This window comes from Hylobates moloch, unplaced genomic scaffold, assembly GCF_009828535.3.
Source record: "Hylobates moloch isolate HMO894 unplaced genomic scaffold, HMol_V3 SCAFFOLD_8, whole genome shotgun sequence".
NCBI classification, from domain to species: Eukaryota; Metazoa; Chordata; class Mammalia; order Primates; family Hylobatidae; genus Hylobates; species Hylobates moloch.
In genome coordinates this window covers 16772082-16785780 of record NW_026652283.1, presented here as the reverse complement: position 1 = coordinate 16785780, position 13699 = coordinate 16772082, and the positions used below count along the sequence as shown (strand labels likewise).

The 13699-nt window shown below is 34.7% G+C and overlaps 1 protein-coding gene across 2 annotated transcripts; it reads left to right on the top strand.

The window, feature by feature from the left end:
- Positions 1–3751: 3751 nt before the first annotated feature.
- On the top strand, positions 3752–13434 carry RERGL (RERG like). Of its 2 annotated transcripts, none has more exons than XM_032159740.1 (5): positions 3752–3856; positions 5106–5162; positions 8314–8387; positions 9336–9484; positions 12829–13434. In XM_032159740.1, exons 1-5 carry the CDS (start codon positions 3805–3807, stop codon positions 13109–13111), a joined length of 615 nt encoding a protein of 204 aa, XP_032015631.1. In that variant the 5' UTR covers positions 3752–3804; the 3' UTR covers positions 13112–13434. The 2 variants fall into 2 exon arrangements, with proteins under 2 accessions (XP_032015631.1, XP_058299283.1); XM_058443300.1 differs by lacking the exon at positions 3752–3856 and adding an exon at positions 4750–4832 and having other exon boundaries at positions 12829–13173.
- Positions 13435–13699: the final 265 nt, after the last annotated feature.

The following is a 13699-nucleotide window of genomic DNA, read 5'->3' as shown; positions in this document are numbered from 1 at the left end:
CTCTGATGGTAGTTTGTATTTCTGTGGGATCAGTGGTGATATCCCCTTCATCATTTTTTATTGTGTCTATTTGATTCTTCTCTCTTTTCTTCTTTATTAATCTTGCTAGCAGTCTATCAATTTTGTTGAACTTTTCAAAAAACCAGCTCCTGGATTCATCGATTTTTTGAAGGGCTTTTTGTGTCTCTACCTCCTTCAGTTCTGCTCTGATCTTAGTTATTTCTTGCCTTCTGCTAGCTTTTAAATGTGATTTTTCTTGCTTCTCTAGTTCTTTTAATTGTGATGTTAGGGTGTCCATTTTAGATCTTTCCTGCTTTCTCTTGTGGGCATTTAGTGCTATAAATTTCCCTCTACACACTGCTTTGAATGTGTCCCAGAAATTCTGGTATGTTGTGTCTTTGTTCTCGTTGGTTTCAAAGAACATCTCTATTTCCACCTTCATTTCATTATGTACCCAGTAGTCATTCAGGAGCAGATTGTTCAGTTTCCATGTAGTTGAGTGGTTTTGAGGGAGTTTCTTAATCCTGAGTTCTAGTTTGATTGCACTGTGGTCTGAGAGACAGTTTGTTATAATTTCTGTTCTTTTACATTTGCTGAGGAGTGCTTTACTTCCAACTATGTTGTCAATTTTGGAATAGGTGTGGTGTGGTGCTGAAAAGAATGTATACTCTGTTGATTTGGGGTGGAGGGTTCTGTAGATGTCTATTTGGTCTGCTTGGTGCAGAGCTGAGTTCAATTCCTGGATATCCTTGTTAACTTTCTGTCTTGTTGATCTGTCTAATGTTGACAGTGGGGTGTTAAAGTCTCCCATTATTATTGTGTGGGAGTCTAAGTCTCTTTGTAGGTCTCTAAGAACTTGCTTTATGAATCTGGGTGCTCCTATATTGGGTGCATATATAGTTAGGATAGTTAGCTCTTCTCGTTGAATTGGTCCCTTTACCATTATGTAATGGCCTTCTTTGTCTCTTTTAATCTTTGTTGGTTTAAAGTGTGTTTTATCAGAGACTAGGATTGCAACCCCTGCCTTTTTTTGTTTTCCATTTGCTTGGTAGATCTTCCTCCATCCCTTTATTTTGAGCCTATGTGTGTCTCTGCACGTGAGATGTGTTTCCTGAATACAGCACACTGATGGGTCTTGACTCTTTATCCAATTTGCCAGTCTGTGTCTTTTAATTGGAGCATTTAGCCCATGTACATTTAAGGTTAATATTGTTATGTGTGAATTTGATCCCGTCATGATGTTAGCTGGTTATTTTGCTCATTAGTTGATGCAGTTTCTTCCTAGCCTCAATGGTCTTTACAATTTGGTATGTTTTTGCAGTGGCTGGTAACAGTTGCTCCTTTCCATGTTGAGTGCTTCCTTCAGGAGCTCTTTTAGGGCAGGCCTGGTAGTGACAAAATCTCTCAGCATTTGTTTGTCTGTAAAGTATTTTATTTCTCCTTCACTTATGAAGCATAGTTTGGCTGGATATGTTACAAAAGCAAGAAATGGGGAAACGATTCCCTATTTAATAAATGGTGCTGGGAAAACTGGCTAGCCATATGTAGAAAGCTGAAACTGGATCCCTTCCTTACACTTTATACAAAAATTAATTCAAGATGGATTAAAGTCTTAAATGTTAGACCTAAAACCATAAAAACCCTAGAAGAAAACCTAGGCAATACCATTCAGGACATACGCACGGGCAAGGACTTCATGTCTAAAACACCAAAGGCAATGGCAACAAAAGCCAAAATTGACAAATGGGATCTAATTGAACTAAAGAGCTTCTGCACAGCAAAAGAAACTACCATCAGAGTGAACAGGCAACCTACAAAATGGGAGAAAATTTTTGCAATCTACTCATCTGACAAAGGGCTAATATCCAGAATCTACAATGAACTCAAACAAATTTACAAGAAAAAAACAACCCCATCAAAAAGTGGGTGAAGGATATGAACAGACACTTCTCAAAAGAAGACATTTATGCAGCCAAAAAACACATGAAAAAATGCTCATCATCACTAGCCATCAGAGAAATGCAAATCAAAACCACAATGAGATAGCATCTCACACCAGTTAGAATGGTGATCATTAAAAAGTCAGGAAACAACAGGTGCTGGAGAGGCTGTGGAGAAATAGGAACACTTTTACGCTGTTCTTGGGACTGTAAACTAGTTCAACCGTGTGGAAGTCAGTGTGGCGATTCCTCAGGGATCTAGAACTAGAAATACCATTTGACCCAGCTATCCTATTACTGGGTATATACCCCGAGGATTATAAAACATGCTGCTATAAAGACACATGCACACATGTTTATTGTAGCACTATTCACAATAGCAAAGACTTGGAACCAATCCAAATGTCCAACAAGGATAGACTGGATTAAGAAAATGTGGCACATATACACCATGGAATACTATGCAGCCATAAAAAAGAATGAGTTCGTGTCCTTTGTAGGGACATGGATGAAGCTGGAAACCATCATTCTCAGCAAACTATCGCAAGGACAAAAACCAAACACCGCATGTTCTCACTCATAGGTGGGAATTGAACAATGAGAACACATGGACATGGAGGGGAACATCATACATTGGGGCCTGTTGTGGGCTGAGGGGAGGGGGGAGGGATAGCATTAGGAGAGATACCTAATGTTAAATGATGAGTTAATGGGTGCAGCACACCAACATGGCACATGTACACATATGTAACTAACCTGCACATTGTGCACATGTACCCTAAAACTTAAAGTATAATAGAAAAGTAAATGATTACTCTTGTGATCAACTTAGTCTGGAAATGAAACTTTTTCACTTGTGCCTCAAAATTTAGTACACACACGTAGACTTATTGTATTTGTTGTAGAATTTTTACATATCTAAATTGGGAGATAAAAGAGGAAGAAAGTAATGGGCTGGTAGGGAAATCTGACAAAAAGAAATATGAAAAACTCATAATTTTGCATATTAAATTTATCTCTTTATTATAAAGCAGGAATGAATCATGCCAGAATACCCCTTCCAAATTTTCTTTCCTTTATCATTTCTCTTTTCTAATTTCAATGTACTACAGGAAGAAATATGACAGGTTTATATTTATTTCTTTTCTAACAAATGACATTGATTGCTTTATTTTTCTCCAGAAATATTGCTGTTTTCTATTGACAAAACATTTTTTAAAGGAGAAATTACTTATTAAATAAGACATTGGATAAGTTAAAATTCTGTAGTGCCCATTTTTGCTTCTTGAGAATCTCATGTGATTCACAAACCTGGTCTAGATATTTATTTGCATTGGTATCAAACCCAAACTTCTAAATCCTAGATAGTTGTGTTCTTTTTGTGATTGAATGAACAGATTTGCCTTTTATTTTTTTCACCGAAGAAACCTTAGCAGATGTAGGCTCAGATACTAATAAAACAAAGAAACCAATCCAATCAAAGTAAATTGACAGAGATGTTTACCCATCCTCTGAAAATTTTCTAAATGAAAAGAGATTATACTTTTTTTTAGGTCCTGGGAGAAGGTAGATTCCAGGTGCACAAAAATAGAGAAATGTAAGCTAAGGTTCTGTTATAAATATATACATATTGTCTTCATAAGCCTTTGTGTCTAAACAGTAACTCCAGGTTTTTTTTTAATGTTATATGAAAACTGAGTTGAAAACTACTCCAGGAAAACATTTTTAAAGTTATTGTTGGCTGGTAGGAATACGGGGCGGAGTTGAGAAATGAGAGCAGCAATAAAAAGGAAATTTAAAAAAATCTTGTCACAGGGCAGCATAGTTCCAGAAGACAGGACTGACCAAGAAGCAGAAAAGCAAGATGAATGATGTGAAGCTTGCTGTCTTGGGTGGTGAAGGAACAGGCAAATCTGGTGAGTGGTAATGTCTTCTCTGTTATAATAGAGTGTAGAAAGAGTGAGAAACATTGACATGTTAACCATTCCCCATGTTTTTTATATATATGTGATATATATGATATATCATATATATGATATATATGTCATATGTATGACATATGATATATGTCATATATATCATGACATGTTATGACATATATATCATGATATGTTATGTCATATATATCATATATATGAAAATACATCTATAATAACATTATCTCACTGGGATGATAGGCACATTATCTGTCATTAGGAGTTTTCATTTTTATAGGTAAGTAACTGTATGTTTATAGAATATATACGCAGGCATAGCAAGATAAATATCTGAAATGTTAATTTGTATATTGTTCTACTGATGTTTACAATTCATAGGAATAACAGGAAATTTCTACATCACTATCCCACCTACTTCTCACTTCAGCACACTTGCCGTATACCCACTAGTTCCCAAACAATGGCCTTGATAGAACTCATCTGCTCTGAAACTAGGGTAGGGAGATGTTTGGAGATTTGTGGATTGTATTTTAAATGTAGCATTATTAAGATGAAAGAACTTTGGGAGGGCATGGCTTGGTGGATGTTCTGGAACTGAGCAATAATGTGCTCTAACTTTGGAAGTCATGCTTTTGTTTTGTTGTGTTTTACTTTGGTTTCGGTCACATTATAATGGTAGATGCTACCAATAGGGCCACTTGAGCCTAAAGAATCATAGCATCTTAACTGGCCAAACCCAGGAGCTGTGACATGATGAACGGATACCAGAGGTTCTTTTTCTAATTCCTGGATTTGTAGGTCCCTACATCCTTAAATAACTGCAAATACTTGGTAGTGTCCTTGTGACTATTACACATAGTACCTTGAAGCCAGACTGAGTTTGACAGAGAAAATAAACAGATGTCAAACTTCTTGCATCTCAGATATAATGAGAAATCTGTTTCTGTTACAAAAGGTAAGTGGCCTTATGTTTTTGTGGTAATGAATTAACTGCATAGTGATTTAGATGTGCAGCCCTTTAAGATCACTTCCTTTCTAACTTTCTAATCTTTTGTTCGTACCATGGAAATATTGTTAACTACTATTTAGAACAGAATTTGGTCAAATTTTAATGTCTTTATTAATTCTTGAATATTTTTGATTTAAGAACTAAAACCTTATGCACATAACCAAATTAGCTTGTTTCCTAAAATATAACAGCCCTAAATCTAGATTGTTTGCTTTGCAGCCCTTACAGTGAGGTTTCTTACTAAGCGATTCATTGGAGAATATGCTTCTAATTTTGGTAAGTTACTACTCTAGACATTTTTACCTTAAAACTTTTAACATCATAATTAAATCCCACTTAAGTACAGAGATGCATTTTGATAGACTATACCATTTTTATGCATATAAAACTATTTATTTATTCACATATTCTGATTAGAAATGCCAAAATAGGTACTTGAATTAAATGTTCTTTTATGGTAAAATTCACCCAATTTGATTTTAAGTAAGACAGTTGGTTTCAAAGTCTGGAACTGGAAAAACATTAAAACTAAGATCCTCTCTTCAAGATATTGTAGAACATGTAACTGAATATTTCTTGTAAGTTATAAAGCAACTTTGAAATTAAATCAACTTTCTTTAAAAAATAAGACAAAATTAATACTAAAACCACAACTAACAAAGGAGTAAAGTTTATTTTTATTGTAAAACCATAAGAAAATAATAGGAAAATTATGCCTTGATTAAATATCATATCATTATCTAAGTCATTTATATAAATGTAGAAAAATTCTAAAACACATGCCAGGGCATTTTGATGTAACTTTAAGATTCTTTCATGAACTCTTCTATAAATTTCTGTTTTTTGACTAGAATTAGCATAATATATGGGAAATAGTGCAACACAAAAAGTGAGAAATTTTGCCATAATTTTGAGCATATTTTTGGCTCACCAATTAAACAATATAATGGTGCTAATATCTTACCCAATTGAAGAAATGAAATGAGGAGATGAATTTTTTTTCTTTTTAAAAAAATAATGGCAGATTACAGAAAATATAAAAATTGAGAGAAAGGAGAATCTTTTTGTTGATTATTACTTATTTAGACTAAGGAATTTATGATTGCAAGTGTATTTTGAGAAACAAACAAAAATCTTTAGCATTCAATCATGAAGTAGCATAATTGGAGTATCTCAGAAAATAGCTTTAATATAATACATTGTGTTTTTCCCTAAATGAATTCAACATGGTATTTCAGTCCATATGACATTATGAACATTTTAGGGCAAGAGCCTGAAAACTGATTATAGAAAGTTGAAAACATAAAAAGAAAAATTCCTGTTGTTTCATTTGTGAGGGCACTGACATCAGTCAAAAAGGTCAACATAACATACAAGTTAGGACTCGGGCATGAGAAAATGTCCCAGAACTGAAAAATAGAACAAACACAGACCGATAACGCCGTCCAAATAAGAACAACAAAAGCCCACAACTTAAACTTTGATATAGGATAGTTGTATAAACTAATGAAATGCTTACACATTTCTGACTGTTACATCTCAATGAAAAATAAAAGACCTAGAGGCATTTTTGAGAAGCTAACCAAATGATCAAAAGCTCATTAACTCTATGAGGGCAAATTAGCAAAAATGACTCCACTTTGTATATTAAAACTAGAAGGGGAAATAATACAATTCTAAAAATGTGAGAATTGATGACACTTGCTGGCAGTTTTTGAGATTTGAGAATGGATAATTTTAATTGGCTAGAAGGAAATAATATGGTTTGGAGTCAAGAATAAACCTATAAAGTTTAGAAAAACCTGGCTGAAAACATAATTTAAGGTTTCATGCATCTGTAACAAATTTCCTTAAATATAACCTGGTAGGAGTTAAGAAGTCAACCCTAATCCTCTGAGAGATGAGGAGTCATTGAAGAACTTTGATCAGATAAGTGATGTGATCTGGCTACAAGGTTCACTTTTACTTCTGTGTTGAGAATACAATAGAAACAGGAAGGGTGTGAGAGGAAGGATGGAAACAGAAAGATGACTTAGGAGGCTTTGTGATAAATTAGGCAAGTAATGATGGTGGTCTAGACTAGGGTGTTGGCAATGGAGATGGTGAGATACAGACATATTCAAAATATATTTTGAAGGTAGACTAAAAAGGAATTTTAGAATAAATATGTGACCCAAGACAAATAAACAATCGAGGATAATCCTAAGGATTTTTACCTGAGAAACTGGAGTTATGGATATGCCATTTAACAAAATGGAAAAGTGTAGAAGATGCAGCTTTGCAGGGATATCAGGGGTTCAGCTGGAGGTGTGTTAAGGTTGAGATAGCTATCAAATATCTAACTGGAGATGTCCAATAGTAAGTTATTTGTGTCCAGAGTTCAGGGATGAGGTCTGGGCTTCAGACATAAGTTGGGTTCATCTGAAGCCCAGACATAAGTTGGGTTCATCAGAAATAATTGGCATGTGAAGGCTTGGGACCAGAAGAAATCTGAAAAGGAATTTAAGAAGAGAAGAAACTTATGAACTGGATCCATGTTTGAAATGTGAGAAGTCAGTGGGGGCGGGGAGAGTGAACAAAAAAGATTAAGACAGAGCAACAAGGAATTAAAAAACAAAAATAAAAACTGGAGACAGTGTTACCTTGAAGGTCACGTAAAGGAAATACTTTAAGGAGGGAGGAATGATCAACTACATTAATGCTACCAATAAGGCAAATACAATCAAGATACAGAATTAACCATTAAGTCATAATACATTTAAGTTAGAAGAAATTTTTCATGTTTGTAAGATGTTGCAATTATATGGTAAAGAGGAAAACATTATGATCTATAAGAGGGAAGTAGAATTGCTGAAGCCATGTCTTTCAGTGGGTGAGGGGAAATCATCACTAGCTGAGAGTGAATGAGTTTACTTTAGATAGAAACACAGATGTTCCATTCACAGTAATAGGATGGAATATAAGTATAAGAGCAAAAAGGTATGTAGGTGAATATAGACAGTGGTGAGATTCATTTGTAAGAAACATATTGGCTGAGGACGGTGGCTCGCGCCTGTAGTCCCAGCACTTTGGGAGGCCGAGGCGGGCAGATCACGAGGTCAGGAGGTTGAGACCATCCTGGCTAACACGGTGAAACCCCGTCTCTACTAAAAATACAAAAAAAAAAACCCCAAAAAATTGGCAGGACATGATGGCGGGGACCTGTAGTCCCAGCCACTCGGGAGGCTGAGGCAGGAGAATGGCGTGAACCCTGGAGGAAAAAAAAAGAAAAAGAAACACATCTGAGTAAATACAACAAATACATGCTTTTGGTCACCAGCAATATAAAAAGGGCACAATACGATTCCACTAAAATGTGAGTGGTTGAATTTATCAGTTCACATTCGGAGTATTTTCATACTGACAGTGGATATGCATATTTTTGCAGAATCTATCTATAAGAAGCACTTGTGTTTGGAAAGGAAACAACTAAATCTAGAAATATATGACCCTTGTTCTCAAGTAAGTAAAACAAAACACCTTTTTTATTGATTGATTGATTTTTTAACAATCATGATTTGAAGATTACATGGGGGTAAGTGAAAAAAAATGAAAAGTTGCGGTGTTAAAACCGAAGTTTCTTCCCATTTTAATTATTAAAAATTTAAGAGATTATTTTCTAGTGTTGTCAATTCCATTATCTAGCACCTCTGTAAGTTCATGTCAAAAATTATCATATCACAAATATCTTTAAAATTGCAACATTAGACTGTTTCTATATTTCTATCAGGTTACAGTGTCACTGTCAGAAGTTAATAAGCAGCTTATCAATTCACTTTTTATTTTCACTAATTGCACGTATAACTAACCAGTTGTCAATAGAACATGATAAATAAAATAGATTAAATACAAACCTCTTTGTCTATTCATATGGGGAAACAGTTAAAATGGGATTATCCACATAAGAGAAAAGTGGCCCTTTATTCAGGATTTCAAAACAACTATATGAGACAGATCATTTTAGGTAAATCAAAATATACCTTAAATATTTTAGCTAAAACTTTATAACATTTTTTATTTTTATTGATTTAAATCTAGTGCCAAAAAATCAATAGATATTCCATTTACTAACATAAATAAATGATATATTTCCAAAACAAATATGTGGATATTATTCAAAAGACAATTATTGTAGCTCATCAAATTTTCTGAAAAAGTGGAGATGTTTTCTTCCAGAAAAGTTATAAAATTAGATAGATATAACTTTATTATAGTTCTGTTTTACATTTAATCACTTTTCATTAAGGACAAAGCAGTAAGAGAGAAACAGAACTATATTTGAGAAAATATCAGTATTTAACGTATGGATGTATCTTCCAGCTGAAGTGGGTCTCCATTAGTTAACTGTTTAAAGTATAAAAACACAGGTATTAGATCCTACCACTTTTAATGTACTTGGTTTATTTTCAGACACAGAAAGCAAAATTCTCCCTCACAAGTGAGCTTCACTGGGCAGATGGGTTTGTTATTGTGTATGACATCAGTGATAGGTCTTCATTTGCTTTTGCAAAAGCACTGATCTACACAATCCGGGAGCCACAAACTAGTCATTGTAAAAGGTAAGGTATTTTTCATTCCTTTCACCTTTCTTTTTAGTAAATCATCAGATAGCTGTAAGCATCATTAGGAAGAGTTTAATACAGGCTTCCAATTACAAAATTTAACAGCCCTGAACAATTCACCTTCTTATTCCACAGGAGTTACACATGTAGTAAAAAGAATAAGATGAGAATGCTTTATATCCTGGCTGACATAAACAGTTACTTGCCCTGAGTAAATGGCTATTTTACAAAACAGCTTCTATTGTTAACATGACACTCACTTGCAAAATAATAGTCCTTTGTATGTAAGATAGTTCTCTTTCCAAACTTTTCTTTTCATTCTCACAAAAATGTTAAGGATACTAAATAAATTCAGATTTACTATGTTTGGCATTCCGTGAAATCCAATTCCTAGTCACTGAGTTGTTCAATCTATCAAAGCAAAATAGACTGAGTGTAATCAAACTGTTTACAAATTCTAAATATGAGAATACATTTTTCTCCATTTTACCTCCTGAAGTGCTGATCAACAATTCCTTTTTCTTAATTGCCTTGACACAAGGAACTATGAAGGAAGACATGATTGTGCCTTAAGCTATTGTTTCATTAGTAGATAAAAGTTGAAGCATCTGAGTTTTCCATTTTAGTTTTCCCTATTTTTCAGTCATTTTGCCCTTTTCCATTTAAAGTATTTATTTTTGCTCAACGTGCTGATTGTAAAAGAGTCTTTGTGCTTTTAACCGATTTTGCCCTTAGAATCTAAATAGTATTCTAATCTGGTAAGTAAAAAATGCACAATATTATGAATGAGAATTGGTATATGTACTTTTAATATCTATTTTAAATGCCCACTATAAAGAAATCATGGGTAATAATTGATAAATCGTACTTCCCTGGAGTTAGATGATGTACATTCTTGCTTTCCTTTGATTTGTCTTAAGTAAGCCACTTTAATCTCTAGAGCTCATTTTTCAAATTATTTAACTGGTGGAAGCAGGGTAGGAGAAACAGATGTGATTTTACTAAGGTGCCTCATAGCTCTTATTTCCTGCAATATTACTGATATTTTAGAACTCCATTGTTTCAATCATTAAATATCTTATATTTAAACATCATGGTGTAGGTAAGGGACAGGACTAACATTCTGACATTTCTTCAAATCAGAGTGATCACTCAAGAACACTTAAAAACATATTGAAAGTATAAACATTTGTATTGGACATTTTTCAGGAAATATTTCTAGTTTCTTGACTAGATAATTCTTTGAATATTCTCAGCTCTCAATCTGTAAAAAGACTAGGAAAGCAAAATATATCACTCTTTCATTAAATTATATCTGATATTTGTGTCCCACCCTTGAAAACACATGTATATATCCTTCCTCATTTACCCTTTTCAATAATTTTATAAACTAGACTAAAAAAAGACCTTAGTAACATTTTTAAAAGTTCACCACACATCGTCATTTGAATGAAACCAACTTTTAGTGGTTCAGGGCCAATAAGAGTTGAAGACTGACTGTGTGCACCCATTTTTTTCCTTATACTAGATATCTTTGCAGTGTTCTATGCCATTTAAAGCCTAGTGATTTTAATATATTCTTCAACTCAAACGCTATTTTTGTATTGTTTCATTATAACCAAGGAAGACATATTGATATTTGCAGAGACATTTTATCTTAACAAATACACATTTCTTAAACAGGAGAGTTGGAAAAGTTCATGAGATTATACAGTTTTCTCTAGAGCATGTTATAATGGATATTAGCAGAGCAAAAATAGCAATAAATATTGAATAATATTTTTGCTTATGAAAATTTTATCTAAATTGACTGTTCAATTATAGTAACTGTATAAGTAAAGAGACATTTGCTAGATCTTCCCTTGCAATTGATAAGGAACATGAAAAACAATACTTACTAAGCATCTTTCATTGCCTGGGCCTGTGTTAGGTATTTTTATATATATCATTTAATGTATGCAGTCTCCATGAGCTTTAACCTCTGTGAGAATTTTGTGTGAGGAGGATTATTTTACCATTTTTAAAACTTTGAATTAAATTCAGGGGTAGATGTGCAGGTTTTTTACACAGGTAAACTTGTGTCATGGAGTTTGTTATACAGATTATTTCATCACCCAGGTATGAAACCTAGAACCCATTAGTTAATTTTTCCTGATCCTCTTTCTCCTCTCACCCTCTACCTTCTAATAGGCATCATTGTGTGTTGTTCCTCTCTATGTATCCATATGTTCTCATCATTTAGGTCTCACTTATGAGTGAGAACATGCAGTATTTGGTTTTCTGTTCTCGCGTCAGTTTACTAAAGATAATGGCCTCCAGCTCCATCCATGTCCCTGCAAAGGACATGCTCTCATTCTTTTTTTTTTTTTTTTTTTTTTGGTCGAGACAGAGTCTTGCTCTGTCACCCAGGGTGGAGTGCAGTGGCACGATCTCAGCTCACTGCAACCTCCGCCTCCCGGGTTCAAGTGATTCTCCTGCCTCAGCCTCCTGAGTAGCTGGGACTACAGGCGCGTGCAACCACGCCAGGCTAATTTTTTGTATTTTTAGTACAGATGAGGTTTCACCGTGTTAGCCAGGATGGTCTTGATCTCCTGACCTTGTGATCTGCCGGCCAAGGCCTCCCAAAGTGCTGAGATTCAGGCATGAGCCACCGCACCCAGCCACTCTCGTTCTTTTTTTTTTTTTTTTTGAGACAGAGTCTCGCTCTGTCCCCCAGGCTGGAGCGCAGTGGTGCAATCTTGGCTCACTGCAAGCCCCGCCTCCCGGGTTCACGCCATTCTCCTGCCTCAGCCTCTCCGAGTAGCTGGGACTACAGGCGCCCGCCAACACGCACGGCTAATTTTTTTTGTATTTTTAGTAGAGACGGGGTTTCACCGTGGTCTCGATTTCCTGACCTCGTGATCCGCCCGCCTCGGCCTCCCAAAGCACTGGGATTACAAGCGTGAGCCACTGCGCCCGGCCATCTCATTCTTTTTTTATGGCTACATAGTATTCCATGATGAATATGTACCTCATTTTTACATTAAAAGAAACTGAAAGTGGAAAAGATAACAATCATACTTGGTTAGTAGACAGCACCAGAATTCAATAATAGGTCTATGTTACTTCAATTCCTATGCTTAAAAGCCTTGTTGCTTCTGTGCCATTTACTACATTTTATCTAAAATGATTTTAAGTAATTGAGGCTAAGTGTAACTGTACACACACATGACCATAAGTAAAATACACACAGTATTTTTTCTTTTTTGATTTATAATCCTTTGGTTATAAATCTTTTTTTTTTTTTTTTTAAAAAGAGTTGTTAAAACAATCTTGCTAAAAATTGTGTATCTCTATTTCAGAGCTGTAGAATCAGCAGTGTTTTTGGTTGGCAACAAACGAGATCTTTGTCATGTGCGAGAGGTTGGCTGGGAAGAAGGGCAAAAGCTGGCACTGGATAACCGATGCCAATTCTGTGAACTGTCTGCAGCAGAGCAGTCTCTGGAGGTGGAAATGATGTTTATCAGAATTATCAAGGACATCCTGATAAACTTCAAACTCAAAGAAAAGAGACGCCCCAGTGGATCTAAATCAATGGCCAAATTGATCAATAACGTATTTGGAAAGAGAAGGAAGTCTGTTTAGTAGACAGGTAATCTTGGGAGATTTGTTCTATCAGAGTTTCAAACATTCACATGATAATTAAACTAACCTTTGTATGCATTTTTTTTTTTTTGGTAAAAAGAATTCTCTTGGAGATATGAAATGATTGAGTATGAACCACAGCTGTGTTGTCAAATATGCAGTTTGCCTTTTTGGTTGTTGTATCCTGCTCACTCTCCTTCACACAGAACCTTTCATTTATTGTACAGCATTGCACTCACCCTAACCTACTGGTGGACAGCGATCTCAGTTTGCCTTGCCAAATAAACTCTGTTTATGTGAATTTGTTAAACAACCATGCCATAGTTTGTGGTTTACCTTTATTTTATATAGTTATTTTGAATGAAATATGTATTTATATTCATGCAGTTAATAGGTCACAGAGCTTAGTTTATCAATCTATGAAAGTTCTTGATTTATTTAATAGAATTGCATGCATTTATTTTAATTGTGTCTTTACAATAATTCAGTAGCTTACATAATATTATCCATATTTTATAATATAAGTTAGGCCCCTAAGCAAATTCCTTCCCCAAGAGTATATCTATTCTGTAGTTGATCTGATGATGA

What these genes read in the sequence shown, in the direction of transcription:
- RERGL (XM_058443300.1), top strand. Translation starts at nt 4,778, where the DNA reads ATGTCAAACTTCTTGCATCTCAGATATAATGAGAAATCTGTTTCTGTT. An exon ending in ATCTGTTTCTGTTACAAAAG is followed by an intron (nt 4,833 to 5,105) that starts GTAAGTGGCCTT and finishes TTTGCTTTGCAG; the next exon opens with CCCTTACAGTGAGGTTTCTT. An exon ending in TATATGACCCTTGTTCTCAA is followed by an intron (nt 8,388 to 9,335) that starts GTAAGTAAAACA and finishes GTTTATTTTCAG; the next exon opens with ACACAGAAAGCAAAATTCTC.